This window comes from Rhamphochromis sp. 'chilingali' (assembly GCF_963969265.1).
Source record: "Rhamphochromis sp. 'chilingali' genome assembly, chromosome: 2".
NCBI classification, from domain to species: domain Eukaryota; kingdom Metazoa; phylum Chordata; class Actinopteri; order Cichliformes; family Cichlidae; genus Rhamphochromis; species Rhamphochromis sp. 'chilingali'.
In genome coordinates this window covers 40,023,190-40,050,857 of record NC_137930.1, presented here as the reverse complement: position 1 = coordinate 40,050,857, position 27,668 = coordinate 40,023,190, and the positions used below count along the sequence as shown (strand labels likewise).

The following is a 27,668-nucleotide window of genomic DNA, read 5'->3' as shown; positions in this document are numbered from 1 at the left end:
CTGGGAAGCCGTACCTTACACCTGAAAAATACAACTGTAGTTCTCAAGGAAACTACCAAGAAGGATTTTGGTCTATCCTCTGGACAGAGGCTAGATGATATGGAGACTTCATGATAGAACAAGGAAGTGCAAGAACGTATTTAAAGTGGGATAGTCAGGGAGATAAAGAAAGAAAAACTGGAGAATCGAGTTCTGGGTGTTCAGAAAAAAGAGAATTCAAATAAGTTTTGTTTTTATAAATATTTGTATATATATTGTATATTTTTAACTTAGTTTCAGGGGTTTATTTAACAAATCAGTGGGAAAAAATAAATAAATCTGGAGCTACAAAGAAAAGCTGAAACCCAAACAAAACCAAGAACAGATGTACTTTATTATAATATTTGACAAAAAAAAAGGTAAAGGAAATCTCCACTGAGAAGTACCCAGAGATGCTACAAACTATTCAGAAATGTCTCACTGAAAACCAAAACTGTCTCAATGCCTTCTAGGTGTGGGGAGGGGAGCTCACTAAAGGTGTCTAACCTCCCAAACAGAAGACTTCCGCTTCACTAAGAGGACAAACTAAAAAAATTTACTTCAGGCTGTGCTCGAAAGCTGATCAGCTAAGATCCTCCCACAGACTGTGGACTCTCTGGATGCTAGTGACGATCAGAAATAGAAGAAAAACCACAAACTGTCTCCATGTGTGAACAGGTGAGATTCAAACTGTATTCATGCTGACATGAAAAGAGCAGAGATTTGTTTCAAACACAGTACAAAAACTACAGAATAATTCCAGTTTTATTAGTAAAGGGAAGTAAAATCTTTCACTGAGATAATGGTCAGTTGTGTTTCTGCTGACAGATTAATCAAGATGTTAGGTGAGCTGCTCAGACGTCCTCCTGTTCTCCATGAGCTCCTTCGTCTCCACAAACACCAACTTTACCGTCCACCATCTCAGTGTGCTCCTGTCTGCTGGACCTCTGCTTCCTCCTGTTCTGGAGTGGCACACAGATTAGACTGACTGCATCGCTCCTCACTTCAGTTCAATGAACAGACTTCATTCCTGCTGCTAAAAAGATTTATTCTTTACCTTACAGCAGAAATATAAGACGATGTTCTCCAACAGCAGAATCAGCGGCAGGAGGATCACTCTGACGGTAAGACCTGTGTGATCTGATCAGACACATCACAACCATCATGAGTCCAACAGCTCAGGCTATAGCAACATGAAAACAGAATAAACCTGTTTGAGTCAGTTACCTTTGAAACCTAACAAATATTAACAAGCTCAATTAACGCTGCTGCCTCTTGGCAAAGGACACTCTTACAATTAATCTTCATTTTTATTCTCCAGATATTTTATTGCTTGTTAAACTGAAGCTTATAATATGCATGTGAATTAGATTTTTTTTTGCTGTGTCACCTCAAAATTTATGTTTTGTCAAGTGTTTGTCTTTTTCCTTTTTCTCTTTTCCTTTTGTCCTCAAACTCATGTTGATATTGATGGCTGATGTCAGCTTCAGCTTACCTGAGACAACGACAGACAGCAGTCGGCTCTCAGAGGAGACGTTATGAAAAAAAACATGAACGTGATAAACACAGCTGTAGTTTCCTTGGTGGGCGGGTTCTGCAGCAGGAAACAGGAAATGGGCAGAGTGATTGACAGCTGCTTGGGTGTATTTGTATGCTTTGTTGAAGGTAAGCTGAAAGGAGCCTCCAGGGTACTGTGGCTGGATGAAACAACTGATGGTGAAGTTGGAACTTCTGGATACCCGAAACCCCTGCTGCTGGGCCTCAGAGACCCCGTCATTGGTGGACAAAGAAATGACTGGCTGAACAAGCAGGTCTGTAGGAGACAGAGATGATGTAGATAACAATGAAAGGTGTGTCATGTCAGGTGAGGTTCAGTAGTCCATGGAGGATTTGAATCTTTTCAATTCACTCCAATGGAAAACGTTAACTGTCGCTGGACACATGAGTGTTATTCATTGTGTCACAGATTATGGTGCGCTTACCTGAGCAGGTGATATTCACAATGGAGGAAGAGTCATTTGATGTTGCACAGTCTCTCAGAGATGATCCAACCTGAACACAGTCAGGTCTCATCACCCACACTGGCAAGTCTGAGGACTCTACCCTATGTCCTACAGAAACAGCTAAGCCACAGTCCAGTTGTTCACACACAACAGCTGCTTCCTCCAGGGTCCAGTCAGAGACATCCACTGGTCTCCACTCTCCCAAATGTTTCACCTTGAGTGTGCCTGCACACCGATGGGCTCCTCCCACCAGCCTGACGGGTTCTAACAGAAGCAGAGAGTCATCAGCAAAGAACAAAGTGAGTTTAAAAAAAAAATCAAAGCCAAATCAAAGCTGCAGCTCCTCTTCTACCTGAGCAGGTGAGTCCAACAGCTTTGCCAGGTGAGCAGCTGTTTCTAGCTGAGCCTGAGCTTCTACAGTCCAGGAGAGCAGACTCATGGCCTCCACACTGGAACTCTTTGCTCCACACTGGAGCCTCCACTTCTCCATAGAGCGCCCCCTGGAGGACCGAAGGAGGCCCACAGCCGAGCTCCCTACAGACCACCTCTGCATCCTGCTGGTCAAAGTCAGCTTCACACACTGAGGACCAGCTCTGGTTAGACTTCACCTCCAGTCTGCCTGAACACAGACTGGAACCATTCAGCAGCCTGACAGAGTCTGGAGACATCAGAGAAGATCAAACAGAAATTTATTTACCATTTAGAGAGGGACCAGAGGAACATGTCACCGGGTCTGCCGTGGTGTTTCACAGACATATTACTGGAAATGCTAAGTAAACTCTCTATACAGCTGTAAAGAGACTAAACAGCCCTCAACAACGGACCCAACATCCCACGCTCCTGAAACACCTCTAACAGGACACCCACAGGAATATGGTTGAATGCCTTCTCCAACTCCATAATACACATGTAGACTGGTCACTCAAACTCCCACACATGCTTGAATATCAGAATCAGAATATCTTTATTGTCATTGTAACAAGTACAACGAAATTAGGTGCAGTCCCTGCAGTGTCAAGAAATGAAAGTTTAAACATGATTACAAAAGAATAATATAAAAAAGGTAGAACACAGTCATTCAGTAATAAATAAAACCTTATTGTACATTTAACACTATTGCACAGGATGTCATCCATTGCACTGTACTTGTCAGGTTAAAATGGAGGTAATTATGGGTCATTCAGTCCCCTAACAGCTACAGGGTACAAACTGCTATTCATCTATTTGTCTTTGCTCTGATGCTCTTGCATCTTTTGCCTGATGGCAGCAGTTGGAACAGTTTATGTGCGGAGTGTGAAGAGTCTTTTATGGTATTTTCTGCTTTCCTGAGACAGCGAGAGCTGTGCAGTTCATCCAGGGAGGCTGAAGAGCAGCCGATGATCCCCTGGGCAACCTTTATAATCCCCTTAAGTGTTTTCCTCTGCACTGTTCTGCATCTGGAAAACCACAAACAGTGGCAGTTGCACAGGATGCTCTTGGTAGAAGGACACCAGCAGCTTTTGAAATAAAGACTTTGCTGAGCCTACTGACAGCTCTGCAGCATCGTTCACACACCAGGATAGGTCCTCCATGACGTGAAGCAGGGAAGCAGAAGTCCGACACAATCTCCACCCCATCCCTACTGATAAAAAGTGGTTTAATGTCTGTTCTCTTATCCTGAAATCTACAGTAATCTCCTTGGTCTTGGTTGTGTTCAGGAGCAGGTTGTTGTCCCTGCACCACGCTGTCAGTCACTCCACTTCGTCCCTGTAGGCAGACACCCCCAACCCCCCCCCCCCCCCCCCCCCCCCCCCCCCCCACAGTTGTAAGTGTACGGCATGAAAGGCAGAGGGCTCAGGACACAGCCCTGGGGAGAGCCGGTGCTGATGCTGATGGTCGAGAAGATGTGGGGGCCCACCGTAACCCTTTGTGTGCATTGTGTTACAAAGTCCTTAATCCAAAGACAGGTGGAGTATAGGAGTCCTAGGGCTGACAGCTTGCTCACCAACCTGTGAGGGAGGATGGTGTAAAAGGCAGAATTAAAGTCAATAAAGAGGAGGTGTGTGTAGCTCCCCTGGTGCTCCAGGTGGTACAGGGAACAATGAAGAGCAGCAGCAACAGCATCCTCAGTAGACCTGTTAGCCCTGCAACCAAATTGGTGAGCATCAAAGGTGGAAGGGATGAAGGACATGATATGACTCCAAACTTGTCTCTCAAAGCACTTCATATACTCAAAAGGATAAAGAGTTGGTCCAATGATCCACAACCAGGATGAAAACGACATTGTTCCACTTGAATCTGAGGTGCAACTAACAGATGGACAATCTTCTCCTGGCCCTTGGCGTAGACCTTTTACTGGCAGACTGAGGAGTGTGACTCCCGGAAGTTGGAACATGCCCACCAGTTGCCTTTCTTGAAGATGGGAGCCACTGCTCCATTCAGATGACAGTGCCTCTCAACTGTCTGAAAGAATCTTATAGAAGTGTGTCAGCCAAGACTGGCCACCTGCGTTTAGAAGGACACCTGTTTCTTTTGCTATCAATTTCTCTGTTCAGTGGCCATTCGTGATATACTGGGTACATCTTTACTTGGTTTTCTCTGTTTATATAGCATAGCACCACTGGAAGTCATTCATACCCCCTCTGTCTGTAACATTCTTCATTAGCTGGCTCTGAGCTGGATCTTTCTGATATATATTTTAATGCCCTTACTACCATCTTCTTTCCTCACTTTTCTTTTCCTGACTCTAACCTAACAAAGTACTGACAGAAATTGTAGATTCGATCCACATAAAGAAAATTATTTGGATTGAAATGATATGCTTACCTGTGCAGTTGAGCTTTATCATGGAGGAAGATGACATGAATGTTGTACACGTCCTTAGAGCAGATCCAGATTTAACACAGTCAGAGCGTACTGTCAGCGGATAGAATCCAGTGGCCTTTGTCCGTCTTACAGAAACAGCAGAGCCACAATCCAGATGTGCACAGACAGAAGCTGCTCCCTTCAGGCTCCAGTCAGAGACATCCACTGGGCTCCACTGCCTCAGATAATTTACCTCTAATGTACCTGAGCAGCGACTGGCACCTCCCACCAACCTAACAGGATCTGAATAGAAAGGATAAATTCATCAGTAAAGAATAAAGTGAGTTTGAACCACATCAAAGCTGCAGCTCCTCTTCTACCTGAGCAGGTGAGTCCAACAGCTTTGCCAGGTGAGCAGCTGTTTCTAGCTGAGCCTGAGCTTCTACAGTCCAGGAGAGCAGACTCATGGCCTCCACACTGGAACTCTTTGCTCCACACTGGAGCCTCCACTTCTCCATACAGCGCCCCCTGGAGGACCGAAGGAGGCCCACAGCCGAGCTGCCTACAGACCACCTCTGCATCCTGCTGGTCAAAGTCGGTTTCACACACTGAGGACCAGCTCTGGTTAGACTTCACCTCCAGTCTGCCTGAACACAGACTGGAACCATTCAGCAGCCTGACAGAGTCTGGAGACATCAGAGAAGATCAAACAGAGAGATCAGAGACAGCAGACACACAAGAAAAAGATGGCAGCAAACAACTATTCACTGATTCAACCTCGGCACAACTCAACATGACTTCATCATTAACAACAGAACACATCTTTATAACAGCACGCACTGGAGACATGTTGAGATGAGACAAGTTGTTCTTTTTTAAAAATATTTTGTTGAATCATCAGATTCTGAATTGACCTCAAGATGGTCTTCAAAGTTGAGTCCAGAACTTCCAGGGCTGTCAGCTGTTTACTTTTGCTGCTAATTTTGTAAAACTCTGAAAGGAAACTTTGTAACATGTAGCTGCAGTCTTGTTTGGACTCCTTTGCAGAAACTTGCCTTGCTCCTTTTCTGCTGAATTTCCACTAAGGGTGGGTGGAGTTTGCCCACAGAAACACAAAAGTTCCCCATCAAAACTGATAACAACCCGCTCATTCTCGCACTTTATACACGAGGTCAATAGTGTGTGTGTGTGTGTGTGTGTGTGTAGGTGTGTGTGTGGGTGTGTGTGTGGTTTGGGTGAAGTATGTTTCACAGTCAAATTCAAATAGTTTTTGACCCCTTTAACCTCCTCTTTGATGTATCTATGTAATATAAACATGCAGACCAGAGTTACAAATATATAACATGAACAAATATCATTTTATATTTTTATTACACTTTTTCATATTAAAAAAGTACTTTGAACTAATTCTTTTAGATTTTTTAACTTCACACAACATGACGGTAGGGTTAATTAATGATACAAGTTATTTATTTTTCCTCAGATAAGCTGTGTGTTTAATGAACATTATTCCTGTTAATATGTTTGAAACTTTATATCATATGTATATTTTTGTCCCTGGGGACAGCTTCACACAGTATATGGGCAATAATGTGTTTAATTACATCCTGACAAAAACTAAAGCAGAAAGCTAAGTTCTCCCTGTACAGCATCAGTTAAAGAAACTTTAGTAAGATCACTGTCAATGATGCCATGCATTTAAGAAAAATAATGTAATCATTTGAACATATTGTATTCTATTGCCAGTTATAGCTCATGATCAGTGTGTGTCTTTTGAGTAAGCTTAAAGTTAGGATAACTGTGGAAACATCAATATACAAATGTTTAGATGACACCAACCGCTGCAAGTAGAAATCATGTTTATGTCCACAGAATTTTTATTTGCTTACCTGAGCATTTAAGTTCTCTGAATAGGCCTTTTTGTGAAAATGTGATGGCAGAGAAACTCAAACACTCTCTCAAAGGAGATCCAGCCTGAGCACAATCACGTTTTATTTCCCAATCGTCTGAGACTAGCCCGGAACGGGACATGGTCATTCCCACAGCAAAGCCACAGTCAAGACGTTCACAGAGAGCAGTGACTTCCTCCAGGTTGTGTGCAGTATTAATCACATATCTCCACATTCCCAGTTGTTTCACCTGCACTTCACCTGCACAGCGACTGGCTCTTCCCACCAGTCTGACATCATCAGGCTCTGAACAGAAAGCAGAGAGTCATCAGTAAAAGAATAAAGTGAGTTTGAACCACATCAAAGCTGCAGCTCCTCTTCTACCTGTAGCTCAGGTGGCAGAGCAGGTCAGCCACTAATCAGAAGGTCGATGGTTTGATCCCAGGCTGCATCCTGGCTGCATGCCAAATATCCTTGGGCAAGATACTAACCCCATGTTTGCCTACTGGTGGTGGTCAGAGGGCCCAGTGGCGCCTGTGTCCGGCAGCCTCGCCTCTGTCAGTGCGCCCCAGAGCAGCTGTGGCTACAATGTAGCTTGCTATCGCCAGTGTGTGAATGTGTGTGTGAATGACTGAATGTAGTGTAAAGCGCTTTGGGGTCCTATGGACTAGAAAAGTGCTATACAAATGCAGGCCATTTACCATTTACCTGAGCAGGTGAGTCCAACAGCTTTGCCAGGTGAGCAGCTGTTTCTAGCTGAGCCTGAGCTTCTACAGTCCAGGAGAGCAGACTCATGGCCTCCACACTGGAACTCTTTGCTCCACGCTAGAGCCTCCACTTCTCCATAGAGCGCCCCCTGGAGGACCGAAGGAGGCCCACAGCCGAGCTCCCTACAGACCACCTCTGCATCCTGCTGGTCAAAGTCAGCTTCACACACTGAGGACCAGCTCTGGTTAGACTTCACCTCCAGTCTGCCTGAACACAGACTGGAACCATTCAGCAGCCTGACAGAGTCTGGAGAAAGAAAAAAATGCTGCTGCTGAAAACCATCATCTAAGAAAACTTGCATATGTGTCAAACTGTTGAATTAATGTCAAACACAATGACATAGATTATGTCACTAATAAGCTCACCCAAACAGGTGAGAATCAGGGCTGTATAAGAATTATCTGGTGTTGCACACTCCCTCAGAGTAGATCCTGACCAAACACAGTCAAGTTTGATCTTCCACAAAGATGCAGGCATCTGCGGTTTCAATCCGAAAGCAACAGCAGAGCCACAGTCCAGATGTTCACAGACCACGGCTGCTTCCTTCAGGGTCCAGTCAATGACATTCACTGGTCTCCACTCTCCCAGATGTTTCACCTCCAATGTACCAGCACACAAACTGGGTCCTTCCACCAATCTGACATCATCAGACTCTGAACAGAAAGCAGAGAGCCATCAATAAAGAAATTTACTCCTGAAAATGTTAAAGTCAACCTTTCCTGCTGAGTATTTTATTTTTTTGTTTTGTTTTTTGTTCACCTGTTGAGTTGTGTTTCCCTTCAGCTTGGACTCCTGAAGAGAAAACCAAAGAAAACCATCAGTTTGAAGCCAGATGTGCCAGATCAATAAGTGCAAGCTACATGTGTGGAATGAATAGTGCATTTTAATGATCAAGAGTGGAGGCAATAATGGGTAAAAGCAGCAGGAGTAATGGAGGTAGACGGCAGGTGAATTCATGAATGCATGAATCCATTACATTACCCAGCACATCGGACTAAAAGCGTTGCACAATAAACTACTTTTCTAAACATACGCTTTGAAACATCCACATCCATCCAGGGGTAGAATGTGAAGCACTGGCCAAGCTGTCCTCATTCTTTGGGCCAAAAGCTGAGCTCTCAGTGGCTGTGGCTCAGGTGGTAGAGCAGATCAGCTACTGATTGGAAGGTTGGTGGTTCGATCCTTGGCTTCCCCAGTCTGCATGCCAAATATCCTTGGGCAAGATTGTAACCCCAAGTTGCCCTCCGATGTGTTCATCGGAGTATGAATGTAGTTTAGTTTGCACTTGTGTTTAGAAGTGCTTGTATGAGTGGGTGAATGAGGCATGTTGTATACAGCGCTTTGAGTACTCCGGGAGAGCTATATAAGAATCAGTCCATTTACCATTCAGTGCGTTTTTCAGCTGTGCTGCTTGATTTCCCTGTAACTAAATTTTCTGCAGTCAATCTGTGAGAGAAGAGACTCTGTCTACCCTGCGTTCTATGGCTCATCACATTCATCCCCCTGACAGTGAGAGGAGCAGCACAGTTTGATGTTAAGTTCAAATTGACCGATTTTGCAGAGTTTCTTATTTTCCTTTGATCGTCAGATATGAGTGTGTGATGGACCGAGTTGAAAAACAGGAGTCGTCCCAGGAATTATTAGAAAAATATAGTTTCCATTTATTTAACCCCCAAAAATTATATTTACAAGAGTAATAAATGTTGAGCTCATAAAAGAGGTCAAAGAAACAAAACTGAACTCAGGCAAAGACTGCAGACTTAACAAACCAAATGACTGCCCAAACATACATAATTGACCTAAACATGAAATGACATACAAGGGTATAAACAAGGAAGTGCAGAATTATTAGGCAAGTTGTATTTTTGAGGAATAATTTTATTATTGAACAACAACCATGTTCTCAATGAACCCAAAAAACTCATTAATATCAAAGCTGAATGTTTTTGGAAGTAGTTTTTAGTTTTAGCTATTTTAGGGGGATATCTGTGTGTGCAGGTGACTATTACTGTGCATAATTATTAGGCAACTTAACAAAAAACAAATATATACCCATTTCAATCATTTATTTTTACCAGTGAAACCAATATAACATCTCCACATTCACAAATATACATTTCTGACATTCAAAAACAAAACAAAAACAAATCAGCGACCAATATAGCCACCTTTCTTTGCAAGGACACTCAAAAGCCTGCCATCCATGGATTCTGTCAGTGTTTTGATATGTTCACCATCAACATTGCGTGCAGCAGCAACCACAGCCTCCCAGACACTGTTCAGAGAGGTGTACTGTTTTCCCTCCTTGTAAATCTCACATTTGATGATGGACCACAGGTTCCCAATGGGGTTCAGATCAGGTGAACAAGGAGGCCATGTCATTAGTTTTTCTTCTTTTATACCCTTTCTTGCCAGCCACGCTGTGGAGTACTTGGACGCGTGTGATGGAGCATTGTCCTGCATGAAAATCGTGTTTTTCTTGAAGGATGCAGACTTCTTCCTGTACCACTGCTTGAAGAAGGTGTCTTCCAGAAACTGGCAGTAGGACTGGGAGTTGAGCTTGACTCCATCCTCAACCCGAAAAGGCCCCACAAGCTCATCTTTGATGATACCAGCCCAAACCAGTACTCCACCTCCACCTTGCTGGCGTCTGAGTCGGAGTGGAGCTCTCTTTTTTTTTTTTTTTTTGGCCTGTCCCATTTGGTTCTTTAGCCATCAGAATTGTTGTCTGAAGACCAACAAGGATACCCAATGGATTTACTTTGCCAAATGGATCATCGTAGCATTGCCGTATTGGTCCATTTGATCGACCTTTGTTTTTATTATTTATTATATTTTATTTTCAGTTGTTACAGACGGGACAGACATGAGTGAGGGATAGGAAAGGGAGAGGGAAAGAGGAAGGAAAAGAAAAACAGAAGGGGAGAGGGACAGTGAGAAAGGGGGGGAGAAAAAAAAAATCTCCTGGATCACCTGTTGAGAGAAGAATAGAAAACAAGCAAAAAAAAACCCCAAAGCAACATACTAAACACAACACCATCGCATTAATCTAGCTAAGTGTAAACAGCAGTAAATACTAAAAATTCAATGTTGTTGTGCAGCACGCAGGACAGACAGCGCACAATGTGCTTTGAAGTAGCAGCCAAGAAAGGTGTAATTTAAGTCTACGAGCAGTGAACATCCGTGTGCATACCTGTGTGGATCAGCGCGCTTGTATTCAAATGGTTTCCACATGTAATGGTATGCAAGAGGATGTAGCGAGCCATAGCCCCGTCCCCCAGGGCATGAAGCAGGCATGGAGGAGATCCAGGCCCCAGACATCCAGAGGCCCCAGAGTGCGAGAGCCCAAGGAGGACCACCGGAGGGGCATCCGTGCCACCCTCATGGGAAGGGCTGAGGATCCCCAGACGAGGCGTCACCCAGTAGCCACCGAGCAGAAGCTAGAGGGGGCTGCACGGGCACGCCGGTGCAGGACTGGAGCTCTCTGCCCTTTACCAATCCAGCCACGGGCCCATCCATCTGGCCCATCAAGACTCACTCTCATTTCATCAGTCCATAAAACCTTAGAAAAACCAGTCTTGAGATATTTCTTGGCCCAGTCTTGACGTTTCAGCTTGTGTGTCTTGTTCAGTGGTGGTCGTCTTTCAGCTTTTCTTACCTTGGCCATGTCTCTGAGTATTGCACACCTTGTGCTTTTGGGCACTCCAGTGATGTTGCAGCTCTGAAATATGGCCAAACTGGTGGCAAGTGGCATCTCGGCAGCTGCACGCTTGACTTTTCTCAGTTTATGGGCAGTTATTTTGCGCCTTGGTTTTTCCACACGCTTCTTGCGACCCTGTTGACTATTTTGAATGAAACGCTTGATTGTTTGATGATCACGCTTCAGAAGCTTTGCAATTTTGAGACTGCTGCATCCCTCTGCAAGATATCTCACTATTTTTGACTTTTCTGAGCCTGTCAAGTCCTTCTTTTGACCCTTTTTGCCAAAGGAAAGGACGTTGCCTAATAATTGTGCACACCTGATATAGGGTGTTGATGTCATTAGACCACACCCCTTCTCATTGCAGAGATGCACATCATCAGGGCTGTGCAGAGAGGTTTAAAGGGGCGGGTGCTCAAAGTTAAAAAGGGGCACATTGAACCAGGCTGAATAACAACAACACACATTCATCAAGAATCTAATATGGGCAACAAGGCAAAGCAAACATCGCCGATGTTTTACCTGATGGGTACATGGTAAATGGCCTGCATTTGTATAGCGCTTTTCTAGTCCTTAAGGACCCCAAAGCGCTTTACACTACATTCAGTCATTCACCCACAGGCGATAGCAAGCTACATTGTAGCCACAGCCACCCTGGGGCGCACTGACAGAGGCGAGGCTGCCGGACACTGGCGCCACCGGGCCCTCTGACCACCGCCAGTAGGCAAACATGGGGTTAGTATCTTGCCCTATCTATCCACTCTGTGCAGGGGCAAAGCTTATTAAATTTTTAAACTGTAGAGATACAATCATTTTACTGTTGTAAAATCCAAATTTTGTCTTATTTAAAATATAAATCTAATATAATCTGCTTCTTAATGTATGTTTTTTAAAATACAGCGTGTGTTTTTTAAAATATTATTATAATGCATAATTATGTGGACATGCATATTAGATCGTTTTTTAGTGAAATATAATCCCTCCAGAAAGGCAGGAAAAGCCCGGAAACTTACTTTAAAACTAAATATGTTCTAAATACTTTAAAACTAAATATGTTCCCTAAAACGGTGACAGAGCTACAGACCCATGACAGCCTTACACAGGTAGCCAGCAGCTATGACCAGCACTACTTGTGCAGTTAATAAAAGGACAGGTAATGTTTGTCACGCTGTTGCACACACAGCACGCTCGTTTGTTTCAGTTCGTCAGTTGCAACAAGACAGCTTACCAACGTGTACGTAATAAGCTGATACTCCTGTGTGCTACACACTACAGTGTACGCTGTACACCTACTTACTGGTTTTGTCGCATCAGTCTGTGTCTCTGAGTTAACTTGTGTTTCTCCTACAGCTCCGGACCGCAACAAATGCGCGTGCTCTTTGTGAGCTCGTAACCAGCGCGTTCTGCCGTCAAGGGCGATCATTGGTTAAATGTGATCATGTGACTGATGCAAGCCAGATCCTTTTATTTAGCAAAACTGTGATTAATAGTTAAATATTATTGTTGAGGGGCACAGACAGGACTCCGCACGCACACACACATTAAAAAAATAATAATAATAATTTTTTTTTTTTAAAAAGTTGCCTCAACAAAAGGGCACTTTGGGAACCCAACAACAACAACAATCTTTATTTATAGAGCACATTTAAAAGCCTTGGGCATACCAAAGTGCTTTACATCCATTCATCCATTCGCTTCCGCTTATCCTTTTCAGGGTCGCGGGGGGCGCTGGAGCCTATCCCAGCTGTCATAGGGCGAGAGGCGGGGTACACCCTGGACAGGTCGCCAGTCTGTCGCAGGGCCTACATACAGGGACAGACAACCATTCGCGCTCACATTCACACCTAGTGGCAATTTGGATTATCCAATTAACCTATCCCCACAAGCTGCATGTCTTTGGACGGTGGGAGGAAGCCGGAGTACCCGGAGGGAACCCACGCAAACATGGGGAGAACATGCAAACTCCACACAGAAAGACCCCGGCCTGATGTTGGAATTGAACTCAGGACCTTCTTGCTGTGCGGCAACAGTGCTAACCACCGTGCCACCGTGCTTTACATAAAACAATAAAAAATAAAACAGTTCACACATTAACATCAAATTCATAAAAGTAACGGATTATGTTCACAGATAAAAGCCACCAATAAGAGTAAACTGCAGCACATAGATTATAGCAAGGTAAGACTGTACCACCATGATAAAAGACACCAATAATGGAAAGATAGCAGAGAATTTAATACAATAGGTCACTGCAAGCAAGCCAGCATTTAACTGGTAGAAAAGGCAAGTTTAAAAAGATATGTTTTTAGCCGTGATTTAAAAGAATGAATAGAATCAGACGCCCGGATGCCAATCGGGAGATTGTTCTACAGCTCCGGTGCAACTAGAGCAAACGATCGATCACCTCTAGATTTCAGTCGAGATCTGGGCTGAACCAACAGTAACTGTGAGGAAGACCTTAAAGCCCTAGCAGGAGCATATGGGTTTAAAAGTTCCTTAAGATAGCTTGGTGCAGTGTTATTGGTAATTTTAAAAGTAAACAACAAAATTTTAAATTGAATACGATATTTGACAGGCAACCAGTGCAGATCAGCAAGGACAGGAGTAATGTGGGCAAACTTCTTGGTTTGCCCACATCACATTACCCTTTCCATCAGGAAAGGGGCGGGTGCTCAAGCCCGTCTAGCCCCCCCCCCTCTGCACGTGCCTGCACATCACCTAATATGCTTAATTGGTAGTAGGCTTTCGAGCCTATACAGCTTGGAGTAAGACAACATGCATGAAGAGGATGATGTGGACAAAATACTCATTTGCCTAATAATTCTGCACTCCCTGTAGAATGGCTGATCAGACCATTGTGACACATGAGGGGTAACAAACAAAACAAAATCATAAATCAAAAACGAAGCAGTACAATCTAGTTTGTTAATAAACTAAACACTAAAGAAGAAAATTAAAAACCCCATTAAACCCTAAACTCAAATATTTAATTAAATACAAATACTTTGTTTTTAAAGTAAAGAAAATACACATCCTCCCCTTCAGCAGGAAGTGGTGGTGTGGTCCAATTATCTTCCTTCATATTTAATGGTTTCAAACCCTGGCTACCATCTTTTGTCCAGCAACTCCCAGGGATGATACCAGGTAAGAAATAAAAAGACAAAGGTTGGTCAGAAAGCAAAGAAATGAAGTAGTATGAATACATAAGTAAACTAAATGTGCGCGCTTACAAATAGAACAAATGTATCCAAACCAATCAATAAAGTTATTGGCAACTAAAATGTATTACTATGTTCAAATGAAGAATGAAAATACAAAATTTACCGACTTTAGAGTGTGGCCACGGGTTTGGCCATCACAGAGTGTATGGGTGTTTGTATGTGTGTCATGTTGGTGTGTGAGCCTGTTCAAAGTGCGTTAAAGCCAAAATCTACGAGAGAAAGATGCAAATAATGAAAAATGAACAAAAGTACCCATTCAAATCTGAATTTATAATTCGTTTTTTATCATGTAATAGAGATTTGGAAACCAAAGAAGTCTTGAGTCTAGTTAATTTCATACCCTGAGCACTAAAACTTCAATTAACGTGCTTATCTGAAATTGTTACTGATCGTGTTTTTACCAACTGTCTTTTTAAACTGTGATAGACGGATTTCTTTAATCTTTATTAAGTTTAAACTGTTCCCATGAGCTCTGACCAGTCTGAGGAGCTGAGTCAGTGACAGTGACAAGAAGAGTATGTTAAAAATGAATCATCCATGTCAACTTTTATTTTGACAGCATCTAAAACAGTTGCTTCACACACACACAAAATGTATCTGGCGTCAAACAAACCTTAAAGAATCTTTAAGACAAATTAATCATGTAAAAAAAGTTTTTAAAATAAAGACATAAAAAGGCAATATTAATCCGCTCCGTACGCCATACTTACAAAGTATGATGCTGAAATATTGTCTTTGCACAAAATTACCATGAAATTATGCTGCAGTTAAAATTAGTTACAGTATGATTTATCATTTCCTGTAAAATATATGGTGTTATGCTAAAAATTACTCATGTGTTGTGTAAGATTACTTACACATTAATAAAGACTAATGCAATAATTCATTATTTATACAGTACATTTTATGTTTGTAATCTGACTTACCCCCTTATTTTAGTGTCCCTACCTTTAAATAATACAATTTATATGAATATAATTACTTTGTAACTTCTAAGAAAATACATAAAAATTCCTTTTAATTACAGGGCAATTATGTCCTTAGTGACAAGCCGTATTATGAAGGGTTAATTTTTTTAAACTTAGTTTTTCACCAAATTTTACACTGAGATTTCTAATGTTTATGTTACAGTTATTTTTAATAAACTATTTGGTTAAAGAAATGTTTAAATGTACCAGCAAACCTCTGTGCTATGCATGGTGTTTGCTTTGGGGTTAGGTAAATAAAGAATGATGCATTTTTCTACATTGGGATTAAATAAAATGTTTCATGGGTTTTCATGTTAGTAAGTATATGTTTAAATGTTCTCTGTGTTTCATTCATGTGGGTTTTGCTTGTTTAAACACTAAACATGTTAGAAATATTGAAGTTTAATAATTTTATTTCTACATGTAATTTGGGGTTTATTAAGTCAACAAAGCATTACAGTCACTATAAGATGAGCTTATGACAGAAGATTTACAGTATATACTGGTAAATGTAACAGAACAATACTAAATCATAATGTCACCATTTGACCTGTCAGATGTACAAATACATACAATTGCATGAAAAATATTTGTGTACATCATAATGTTGGCACTCACAGTGGCCTCAGCAATGTTTATTCAAAGTTTCATCATGATTGGTCCACTTGTCTAGGATGAGATAAGGGACTTACAAACACACATACAGCAAAATCATAATGTATATAATTTTCTCACTGCCGTTTGGTGAAATCCTCCAGTCAGATCAGTGAAAGCTTACAGATGATGTTTAAACCAGTCCTACCTGAGCTCCACAACAGCAGCAGCAGGTGATCCATGTCCAGGTAGATGTCTCTCTGCCTGCTCGCTGCTCTGATCATCAAACCTGCTGTCCTCAGTAAGTATCTGCCTGCAGGAAGAGACCAATCACATTTACTTTTTTATCGTGAATAGGAAGTGGCCTTACCTCACTGACACATGTTCAGTATTTCCTGGGTGTTTGTTTTTGTCTGCAATGTTGGAAACTATCACATAACCCATAAAACAGAAATTATTTTTACAAATAATAAACTGTTCATTTACCTGTGGGTATAAACACCTGTGGTCATTTCAAATGGTAGGGGGGAAAAGCTCACGCTTTTATAACGCTTTCCTACTCTGCTGGATCACCCAAAGCACTTTATACAACATGACTCTTTTACCAGCACTTCCTACTATCTAATATTCAAACTCTGATTCATGCATCAGAGAGCAATTCGGGATTAGTATGTTGCCCAAGGATATTTGGCATGCAGACAGAGCAGCCAGGGATCAAACCGCCAACATTCTGATAAATAGATCACCTGCTCTATCGCCTAAGCTACAAGCACTTTATAACTGTTTAACCCTACTGATGGTATTGTTTTAGTGGTATATGCATGCTAGGTAAAAGTTCACAAATACACAAGTGTGCACCGTAATGCAGGTCTTGAAACTGTGTGCTAACAACTAGATGAAATCTTCCTTCTTCCTCTGTAACTGAGGAGTGAACACAGTTTCTGGATCTGATGATTTGTTTTTAATGTAGCACTTCTTTTATTTAAACTGTGTGTGTGTGTGTGTGTGTGTGTGTGTGTGTGTGTGTGTGTGTGTGTGTGTGTGTGTGTGTGTGTGTGTGTGTGCGCGCGCAGTGTGAATGTGTGAGTGTGTGGGAGGAGGATGAGCATGACTGATAAGCAGAAAGCGCTGTTATCACAGTCAGGACAGGAACCCAAAAAGGGTTCCTGGATGATTGAGAATGCATCAAGACGTCAGGACAGGAACTCCACCCACTGAGAGTGAACGCCTAGACCTCTGACAAAACCACCTGTTATCCATAAGCATGTTTTTTAGTCATTAGTTATTATTATATTTTCTGCATGGTTTGTTCTTCATTCACATCATTCAAGTTTCTATTTTATGCCTCATTTAGTTTTCCTAATTCTAATCTTTGCCTTTCTTAGTTTTAGTTCTCTTATAATCCATCATTTTATTTATTTATTTTACTTTATTCCCTGAGTTTCACTCCACTGAAAATGATCGCACAGCCTTTTTATAGAAACTGCAGAATATTTAAATGAAGAAAAGCTTGTCTCATTTCCTTCACACAGAAAGATGCTCACGTGCAGCACATGAAATATTAGCCCGCTTTAGTCAGACCTCGTCATGAGGGGTCAGTGAGGCAGAGCAGTTTCATCTGTTTCTGGTTTCTGCTGGTTCACAGTTCTGTTCCTGTTTGAACAACATAAAGATAAAGTTTGTATTTGGAGATTTTCTAAAGAAAATTGATGATAACCTGTAATTTGATAAGAAGCTGCTGTCAGATTACAGGGCTGTGGTTTTTAACCTCTCCATTAAACAGGAATTGAAACTCTTGAGATTAAGAGTGTTTGATGTGAGCGTATCCTGGATTCACACCAGCAGCAGTGACCCAGCATGACCTTCAATGCAGGAGCAACTGGAGCTCCGGAAGGAACCAGGACAAGCACAGGGAAAAACATCGAGAATCCACACAGAAGTGTCCCACCTGAACGTCACTGCTGCTGCCATTGAGTTACCATGACAACCTCACTGAGATGCTCTCATCGGATTACAGCTCATTTCAGCTACGAGTGATAACGCTTGCTAAGAAACCACAGTGCAGCTCAGGATGATGTTCACTGTTTTACTCTGATAACCACACTAATGTCCAGTTCAGGGTTCCAGGAGAAGGATCAGTTGGGTTTCTTCTGACCGGTGGTCTGGACCCTCAGGTGCCACACAGGGTGATGAACAGATACAAATATAAGTTGCTATTAAATGTAAACACACAAAACTTAAAACAGTGTAAATCAGGCAGTCGATAAAACAAGTCTGGAGTTGGACTGAAGAGTTTTTTTTCTGTTTCTGCTGTTTTGATTCGTGGCATGCCAACCTGCTTATATGGCCAACTTACAGAAAAGCTGATGTTTGACACACCTGCAGGTAATTTTTCAAAGTGCAGGGTTATTAGTGTGAAGATGCTGGGAAAGGGGGGTAAATTAAATGATAATAATTTTTAAATAACTTAGGTAGTTATAGACAGGGCTGCACATAAGTGATCCGCAGGTGCACATGCGCTGTCAAAATAAAAGACGCCCACAAGATAAGAAGTTACAACGCGCGTTTGCGTACATAAGATTTTCTGGAGGAGGACAGACATTTGTTTAGAACTCTTAAAGATGTCGAAGAAGCTCCTTTAAGCAATTACTGTGATGTTCCTCCACCTCCAAAGAAATGTCAGAAGGAGTCCGAACCACAAAACCCATTTCTTTGGGTTAAGCTGAATGTGAATGCAATCATGACTATGTTTCCCAGGGTCATATATCAGTATATGATTGCGTAAATAACCTTTTCACATCCACCAGGTATTTGATAGGTTTAGGGGAAGTGGTTGGGTTTATTAAACTCAAATAGAAGTTGCCAAAATATCTTAGACTCAGTTTAAAATCAAAGTTCTAGTTTCTGAAAATCTCCCTTTTTTACCTTGTGACTTAAGTCACACCCAACCCTAAAGCTAACCGTCAGCTGTTTACTGTTGACTTGGTGGATTTTAAAGAGAACATGAAATGATAAACGTACAAATCAGTTTACGTGCATCACTTTTATGTTGCACCTGTGTGTAACAATGAGTTTTTGTTAAGAAAATGAGGACATATTGTCCACGTTCACTGTCTTGAATGAGCACGTCGATAGGACCACTGTGTACATTTACTTACTTAAGTGCTTTAAGTGAACCTCCAACCTGGACTGCTTCCTCTTGTCTGATCAGTATCACTAAAATTAAAAACATCCTGCCTATGAGTGAAGCTGAAAAACAAGTCAGTGTATTGTTAAATGTCACTCAGAGTGAAGTGTTCTCATCTTTGCAGTAATGTTTTGTGGCACACAGGCCTATCTGTAAGTTCTAAAAGTTCATTCTTGTGAACACCGTATTTGGCTGTGATTTCAGGCTATGGACTTAGAAGAATTGCTGAAACATAGAGACGTTCCTGTGCATTACTCGTAAAACTAAAGACAGCATTTTTCTACACATCACATTTTACAGGGGATTAAACCTAATTTCAAGTAAAGTTTACTGAACTTTCCAGTATTGAATAATAGTTTATGAAAATGTTTCATAAATTTTTTTCACTAAACAAAGCTGACTGTGGATCATGTCAGGCAAAGAAAAACAAGATAAGGGTTTTAATTTAAGTCACTGATGAAAGATGATGGAAGTGATATATATCACCACATATTTCACTGTGTCGAATCATCTAAATCATCGAAATTACCTTAGTATCAAAAGTGTTAAACGGGGCTGAGGTGACTCACAGTAACAAATAAAGTTTAGTGTCGCTGCCGACCTGCAGAGGGTTATTCGTGGGTGTGCAGAGAGGAGGCAGAACGATCTGAACGATTCGCATTAAGTCAGACTTTGAAACAAACCAAACTTTGTGCTATAATTACCATACTATGATTTAAAAACCTTTTTTCACTTAAAAAAAAACGTTTTAAATAAAAAGAACTTACAAAAAAAACTCCAAAACTTACACTCTCGTGCTTTAGGGGGCGGGGCAGCCCCGGAAAAATACGGCGCCCACGCTGATGCACCGGAGCAGCATGTCGGCTGCGGTGACGCATGCGCATACAGTGAGCTGTGACCTACGTCTTCTCTGTTTGTTGCTTCCATGGTAACGGAAAGCGAAGGTCTCCTCTGTGTTTTAACTTTTTACTAAGACTTACGGAGCTCCGAGAGCTGAAACGAAGAGTCGTGAACCGGAGAGCAGAGGCAGACCCCCGGACACCAAGAGCCCAATCCCGCGGGATGCTGCTCAGTCAGAGGAGAACGAGGTGCAGGGAGATCACCGGACCCACGCCCCACTCTGTGGCTGTGGTAAGAGGGACACCAACAAAGAAGCAGCACCACGCCTTTAGTAAAAATGGTCCATAATAGTAAGGTAAATAGGTAAATTTACTGCAGGGTAAAAGTACAACAGAATGCAGCGGTGTAAAGGCAACATTTAAAGTAATAGCACTTATACTGCTGTTAAGTAAAAGTACAATTTCTGCAGTGTGAAGGTATAAGCGCTGTGAGTGATCTCTTAGAGAAGAAAGTGCTACATAATCACCAGTCCATTTACCATTTACTATGCAAAGTGTCCTATTTCAGAGTAAATCTATAAAGTATTATAGTTGCCGTTGCTTCAGTATTAACCTGCAACGTAACTAAACAGGAGTAGTGGCGTAAGATATGTTTGTGAGTTACAGTGAATAGAATAGATTAGATTAAAAAAGAATAGAATAGAATAGCTCTTTATTGTCACTGTTACAAGAACAATGAAAGGCAGTTTGGCATCTCTCCGTGTGAAATACACAATAGCGTAAGTAAGTGGGAGTGAGTGTCCAGGTTGCGAGGGGTCTTTGAGGATGATGCTGGCTTTCTTCTGAAGTCTGCCAGGATAAATGTCTCTGAGGGGGGTTAGTGAAGTGCCAATTGCCAGCTCTGCTGCCCTCACCACCCGCTGCAGTTTCCTCTTGTCCTCCAAAGTGCAGCACTTGAACCAGAGTGTGCAGCAGTAGGACAGAAGGCTCTCCATGGTGGAGTAGAAAATATGAATACTACTCCTCACAGTACTGCAGTGTTACTGATGTCAGTTTCTGTCTGTGTGGTTGTTGTTCTGGATCTGTGTGGTGTCTCAGAGAGCCCGGCCTCCTGCTCTGAGGCCTGCAGAGCAGCTGATGCTGCAGAGGCAGAGGCAGGACGCGGCCCGAGACAAAGTGCTGGAGTTCTCCAAGTACCAACAGAGCTGCAACATCAAGACGTCATGGCTGAAAGACACGGAGCAGCGATTCCTGAAAGGAGCCGTGGAGAGGGGAGTCCAAGCCGCCGTGAGCCAGCACGAGACTGACGTCGAGCAGAGGAGACGCAGGTTTGATGACAAAGTCCACCCACAGCACCTTTAGTACTCAGATTACTTTATACTCTGATTACACAACACACATGTAACCTTAGTACCTGCTAATCAAGTGACTTTTTACCGGTTTTCATCATCCAGTATCCCACCTAAAATCAGAGATTATTAAAGCTCAGAATAATAATGCATCATAGTTTTAATCCTCGGCTGTAGTGAGAGTAGAGAGCATGTGGAGGAGAGCCTGGAGATGAGAGAAGAACTGGAGATAAGAGGAATAAGCACACAGGTGGAAAGATAAACATGCAAGCAGCAGATGAAGGTGGATGAGTTTAAATATCTGGGGTCAACCATCCAATGTACAAGGGTGCACAAGATGTGAAGAAGAAAGTGCAAGCAGAGTGGAGGAGAGGAAAACCTCAGAGGAGGTTCATGGATGTAGTGAAGGAGGACATGCAGAGGGTTGGTGTGACAGAGGAGGGTGCTGAGTGGATGGTGGGATACAGTATTTACAGTCTGTGCTTGCTGTGACATCTTTCTCACCCAATCGTGTCCTAAGGCTGGCAGAGCTGCTGGAGGTGGAGGAGCAGCAGTTCCTGCAGGAGATGGAGGAAAAAAAGGAGACAACATTAGAGAAAGAGGCAAAGATGAGAGAGAAAGCCAAAGCGCTGAGACACAAGAGAGAGAGCGAGCGACAGCAGCTGGTGTCTGAGAAACTGGAGCAGCAGTTTAGGTACCCTGCACCCTCCACCTAAACATCCACCGCAGCATGTCTTATAGAGATGGTGATTCACTTTAATTAAATAGCAGAAAACAGTTACAAATATTCATCTCAATTACAAACATTCCCAAGATAAATCATTAATATTGGAGCCAGTGAACTCCCCTGAAGGAATTCATTTCAAACTACTGATTCACACTGGAACAAGTTAAACGGGAGCACAACTCGAGGCAGGAAGCTAGTTTGGCCTACCTGAACTGAAGCTGCTTAAAAACAAGTTCAGAAAGTTAGACTTTAAAATGCTGATGCAGTCCTGTAACCAACATCAGAAAATCCTTTTAATTTTTAATGAATAGTCTCAGCTGTGTGGTTACTGCTGTGCTCAGGGAGCAGTGCGAGGAGCTGCGCAGCATCTGCAGCAGGCTCACGGAGCAGCAGGTGTCCCAGGAGCGAACCGCTCAGGTGAGGAGCCGGCAGGCGCAACAGCGGCGGCAGCAGGAGGAGGACCTGCTCTTCTCTGAACTGTGGGCGGGTGACGGGCGAGCCAAAGAGGAGCTGGAGGGCGCTCGAGCCCAGAGCCGGCGACACAGGAACGAGGAGCAGCGCAGCATCCTGTGCAGGCAGATGGAGGCGGCCGAGCAGCAGAGGCAGCGGGAGAGGGAGCTGAAAGAAGAGGAAGCCCGGCTTCTGGTCTGTTCCTCAGTCATTACAGTCGCACTCATCTCAAATCACCACAAGGGGGAGACACAGCTCACAAACACACACAACCACTGCAGATCATTCTGATGCTTGAAAGATGATTTAAAGGGTCATTCTGAGCATGCCCAGGAGCCTCCTGTTCATACACATTCACCTGTGACACATTCACCTTTTGCACATTTGGCAGACGTGGTAACTGAATGTATGATAACTGTGTGGCGTGCAGGCGCAGCAGCGGCAGACGAGCCTCCTGCAGGAGCAGCGGGAGCAGCAGCAGAAGCTCCAAGCACAGCAGGGCCAGCGGCGGCTGCTGGACCATGGTTTAAGGCTGAAGATGAAGCGCCTGGCCCGGGAGCAGCGCGAGGAGCTGGAGCTGGACATGAGCATCCTGCAGGCACTGCTCAAGCAGGAAATAGATGAGAAACAAGGAGCTGCTCAGAGGAAGGTAAGAGAACCTGAACGTCAAGGCCGGATTGAGCCAGGAAATGTAAAATCAATTCTATAAATGATTGTTCTCTTGTTTGTAACACTGGGGTTTAACACAAGATGAGATCTGTGTCCTCTCGAGGATGCTCACAGACTTAGATTGGTGGCTGTTGGACTTCAGTCAGGGCGCTTTTTATCACTGAGTTTGTGAACCACTTCTTTTTTTTTGTGCCGATTATGTAGTTCTGCTGATCTGATTAAGGGATGGCCTCAAACTAGCACTATGGCAGGAAATAGCATTAACATGTCTGAGGTCATGTGTTCAGCTGTAAAAGGTCAGAGAGCACTCTGCTATAAGTGTCTCTGCTCCTGTTCTTCAGTGAGAGAAGGACGGCGCAGCAGACTGCAGGTGGATGCTATGATAGACTGCTTTGGTAATAAAAGAGAACTGAGTGTAAAAGTAAAGCTGACCACGAGCTCTGGGTAGAGACCAGAAGAATGAAGCTGAGAGCTGTTCACCTGCATCAAAAGGATCAGGCTGAGGTGGAATGAGGAGGCTCAGACACGACCGGGTTTAAGTGTTCGATCTCCTGCTGGGAGGAGGCCTCAGTGCAGACACAGGACACACTGCAGAGGTCTGGGGGGTCTGACTACTGCTCCTGAGACCTGAACTTCAGGAACAGCACTCAGAAGATGAATGAACATTATTTGATTGGTGGATGAGTTTTCTGTGCTGTTCCTTCTATGGTTCAGTGACAGATTGATTCTTAGCACTGATCCTCTCAGACAAATTCAAATGACTTCAGTGGAGGAATGAAAATATTCAGGCAGTGTTAGCCACAGTGAGTGCACTTCCTCATTCAGGCCAGCAGGGGGCCTCAGAGCACTGCAGTCAGCTGTAGCTGACACAAGAGTGAACATTGATGAAGCAGGTCAGACATTTACTAAGGACCTGAAGCTGCCTACAAGCTGAAGTTAATCAGTATGGTCTAACACAGAGTAAAGATTAAATTAATGTTTCAAAATTGGAAAAAATGTAAATAAAACGTATTTCTTGTGAGGTGATGAGAATCAAGAAATTCAGATAAAAGATGGAGAACAGTATTTGCAGTTTTCAGCAGCGAAGAGAAAGGTTTTCACTTGTGAATGAACACGAGAACGCACTCATCTGATTTACCACGTGCATGCTTGTGTGTGTGTGTGTGTGTGTGTGTGTGTGTGTGTGTGTGTGTGTGTGTGTGTGTGTGTGTGTGTGTGTGTGTGTGTGTGTGTGTGTGCATTCAGGCGGAGCTGCGTGAGGAGCAGCGCAGGTACCGAGAGTATCTGTTCGAGGAGCTGCAGAGACAGAGGAAAGAGGAGGAGGAGATGGAGCAGCTGATAGAGGAGCAGCTGAAGGAGGTCTGGGCTAAACGAGAGGAGAAGAGCCGGCTGGAGAGGGAGGCCAGGAAGAGGCTGATAGAGGAGGTGATGGAGGCGCAGCACCTGCAGATCCAGAACAAATGTGAGGCAGTTTTTATACTTCGGTTTGAATTCTTTAATCGTTTCAGTGTTTAAATGCTCACTTAATGTGTGTGTGTGTGTGTGTGTGTGTGTGTGTGTGTGTGTGTGTGTGTGTGTGTGTGTGTGTGTGTGTGTGTGTGTGTGTGTCTGTGCACTCCAGTGTATGCTAATCTGCAGAAACAAGCCCAGGTGAAAAAGGAGTGTGAGGAGCTGGAGCGAGTTATCGAGGAGGAGAATCAGAAGGAGGAGGAGGAGAAGAGACGGTAGGTCAGCAAACGGCCGAGTGCTGTTCGTGTGTCTGATATCCGTGTGTCTGACTTACTGTCTGTCCGTCCCACAGGCAGAAGCAGGCAGCTGGAGCATACCAAGCCGACCTCCGTGCTCAGATGCAGCAGCAGCAGCAGCTCCACTCAGAGCTGAAGGCTCAGGAGCAGCGGGAGCACCAGCAGGGCCTGTTGCTGGAGCAGCTCCTCAGCACCAAGAAAGAGCACATACTGTCCAGATTTATGTCCCACAGTGCTGGCACCCACCCTTTTAGGAGAGTGGAGGTCTCCAGGTCTGCACCCCAGACCCGGCTTACAGACTACTGAACCTCCACAGTTTAATTGGGGGACGGGGTGTGTATCAGGTTTCCTCCACGTGTATTTTGTTTGGATGTTTCTCTTTTATTTAACACACAAAATTCATTAAAAAGAGTGATTTCAAGAGAAGTTTTAGTCTGGTTATGTTTCTGTGAAGCTGTTCAGACTATTTAAATTTAAAGAAATTGAATCACAGCTGAAAAAAGTTTGGAATACAGAAAAATAACACTTAATACCTAAGCTCATGTTGGTATTAATAACAGCGGTTCTCTGAAGCAGTTTTATTTATATCATGATAATAAACACCTGAAGTAGGTGACAGAGTTGTGCTGCTTTGGTTTGCCCTTTAAATGCTTCACTGTGAAGTGACTGATGGGGTGGGTGATGTCAGAGGAGCCTGTTTGTGATTCACACTCTCTGTTGGGTAATATTTACTGAAGGAGAGGGAAGAGAGCCACATTACAAAACATCTCAGTCTTTTATTGTGAAAGAATCGTCATGTGGTAAAAAGAAAATAAGCAACAGCAGCAGTTTGATGTAACTGGGTGACTCACTGTAAACCATCTCTAATAATTATAAATGACTCTTCTTTATGAACATCACTGCAAGCTGCTGACAGAAGACTCTCCGGATGAAGCTCCAGCTCAGCAAGCATCACGTCTTTAATGTATTTAATGAACAGGTAACACTTAACATGAAGGTGCACATACTCACCTTTCTTTTTCTGTTTATTAGCAGCATATTGGTTCTTCGTTATAAAGCGCTTATTTTATTCGAACCTCATCCTACATGACTATATTCAGGTAGGATGGGAGGTTTAAGCAGAATAAATGGATAAAACTATTTGACTGTTTTTTGAAGATCGCTCCAAATGGCTTTTGCATTACCTTTGGTAGACATGTGACCTCCTCTTCTGGCGGAGTTTGTACCCGGCCTCTTTTTCATATATTTGTCATTAATAATCTGCTGTGTTGTTTGGATTACACACTATGAAAATGTCTCGATCCTAAGATCCTAAGCCTGACTCCATTAAGTCAGTCCAAGAATCGTTCACACTAGTTTTCCTTTAACGTTCCCTTTATGCGGGGCCCAAAACCACCTCTTTGCCCGGGGCCATGCTTAGCGTTTAATCCGGCCCTACTGTAATGCTGTCACTTTGCATATGCTTACATCATTGTTACAAATCACTAATTGGAGAAGTTAATGAGTATTTAATGTACACTAGAGTCTGTTACTAACAACATACTGTTGCTGCTTGTGTTAATAAAGTTTTTCAATCATCATCTTAAGGAAATGTCACACTAACACACTCTGACACATGCTGAGGTTTTCATGGGTAAACTTGTGCAAGCACAAATAAACTCTGCATCATTTAATCATTACATCATAGCTGGAGGTGGGATGGACAGAATAACATGAACACCTCAGCAAGACCACAGTGGTTTTTTTGGGTTTTTTTTTTAAGAATGCTGAGAAATAGCAAAACAATCACCTGAAGTTCAAAATGACTTTTAAAAAAAACGGTCTCTGCATGCCTGAACTCACCTGAACAACATATTTAACTCAATATTTTCATTTATTTCAGTTCATCTTTGTTTCACCTGATCATGTTTGTAAACCAAACATAAACTGTATATCAAAGATGGACACAGCATATAGGTCAGTAAAGTGAAGCATTGCATTACTCCTACTATGCAGGAAAAAGAAGTAAAAAAGGAGTCTGACTGAATAGAACTCTGTGACAAAATGAGTCTACTGCTCACCTGATCTCTGACCTCAGTGAATTTTTCTTCAAACTCCACCCTTTCCTCTAAATATGGTTGCTTCTGGTCCCACAGAAAGTAACATGGCAGCTGCCAAATGGCTAAGAAGTAAGCTTGAAACACTTGTTGCTGTTCCTCAGCACACCTCTGAAAACTGGTGAAAGAAATCAGCTCATCCAAAGCTCTGAATCATGCACAGCTACGCTTGTAGAGTCAAAGAGTAAAAAATGCTTACATGTTTATACTGTCCATTTTCTTGTGTAACTAACTGTGTCTCTATTGCACAGACTGACCACAGGACTGAACAGTGATTTGTGCAGCACCAGTAAAGATTATTTTGAACTGTTAATAGTGCACAGCTCCTCTGTTCCCAGAATGAAACAAGGCTGGAAAACAGTGACATGAATGCTAGTGCCACATTATATTTCACTGATGTCAGAGGAGCACAGGTTCAGGAACATTAATGAAAGTCACAGGACTGTCAGCCTGTGGTGAGATTTCTTCTTCCGTGTGCAGCCTGTTGAAGTTCTCTGTTGTTCTTTTTCACGCTTGTGTTTCACAGCCTTCACGGCTGTGGCAGCGTGATAAAGCCTGTTGTGGGTGGACCGGCGTCTTGTCAGACTCATGTGCAGGTAAACACCTCATACCAGCAGAAGGAGTGGTTTGGGAGTGGACTCATTAGCTGAGTAAGAATAAT

At 42.9% G+C, this 27,668-nt stretch overlaps 2 protein-coding genes across 4 annotated transcripts; one reads left to right on the top strand and one right to left on the bottom strand.

Moving 5' to 3' along the window:
• Nucleotides 1-375: 375 nt before the first annotated feature.
• Nucleotides 376-20,059, bottom strand: LOC308392222 (scavenger receptor cysteine-rich type 1 protein M130-like; the record flags this gene model as incomplete). 2 transcript variants are annotated; one of them, XM_080875163.1, is made up of 13 exons in its annotated part: nt 376-980; nt 1,076-1,158; nt 1,514-1,831; nt 2,001-2,285; nt 2,374-2,679; nt 4,827-5,108; nt 5,186-5,491; nt 6,695-7,000; nt 7,403-7,708; nt 7,828-8,115; nt 8,222-8,254; nt 16,154-16,258; nt 19,921-20,059. In XM_080875163.1, 13 exons carry the CDS (start codon nt 20,057-20,059, stop codon nt 873-875), a joined length of 2,865 nt encoding a protein of 954 aa, XP_080731289.1. In that variant the 3' UTR covers nt 376-872. The 2 variants fall into 2 exon arrangements, with proteins under 2 accessions (XP_080731289.1, XP_080731290.1); XM_080875164.1 differs by lacking the exons at nt 16,154-16,258; nt 19,921-20,059 and adding an exon at nt 12,460-12,541.
• Nucleotides 20,047-26,402, top strand: cfap53 (cilia and flagella associated protein 53). 2 transcript variants are annotated; one of them, XM_080875166.1, is made up of 8 exons: nt 20,047-20,263; nt 21,070-21,299; nt 21,841-22,014; nt 22,389-22,692; nt 22,928-23,146; nt 24,412-24,628; nt 24,788-24,890; nt 24,968-26,393. In XM_080875166.1, exons 1-8 carry the CDS (start codon nt 20,195-20,197, stop codon nt 25,215-25,217), a joined length of 1,566 nt encoding a protein of 521 aa, XP_080731292.1. In that variant the 5' UTR covers nt 20,047-20,194; the 3' UTR covers nt 25,218-26,393. The 2 variants fall into 2 exon arrangements, with proteins under 2 accessions (XP_080731292.1, XP_080731291.1); XM_080875165.1 differs by lacking the exon at nt 21,841-22,014 and having other exon boundaries at nt 24,968-26,402.
• Nucleotides 26,403-27,668: the final 1,266 nt, after the last annotated feature.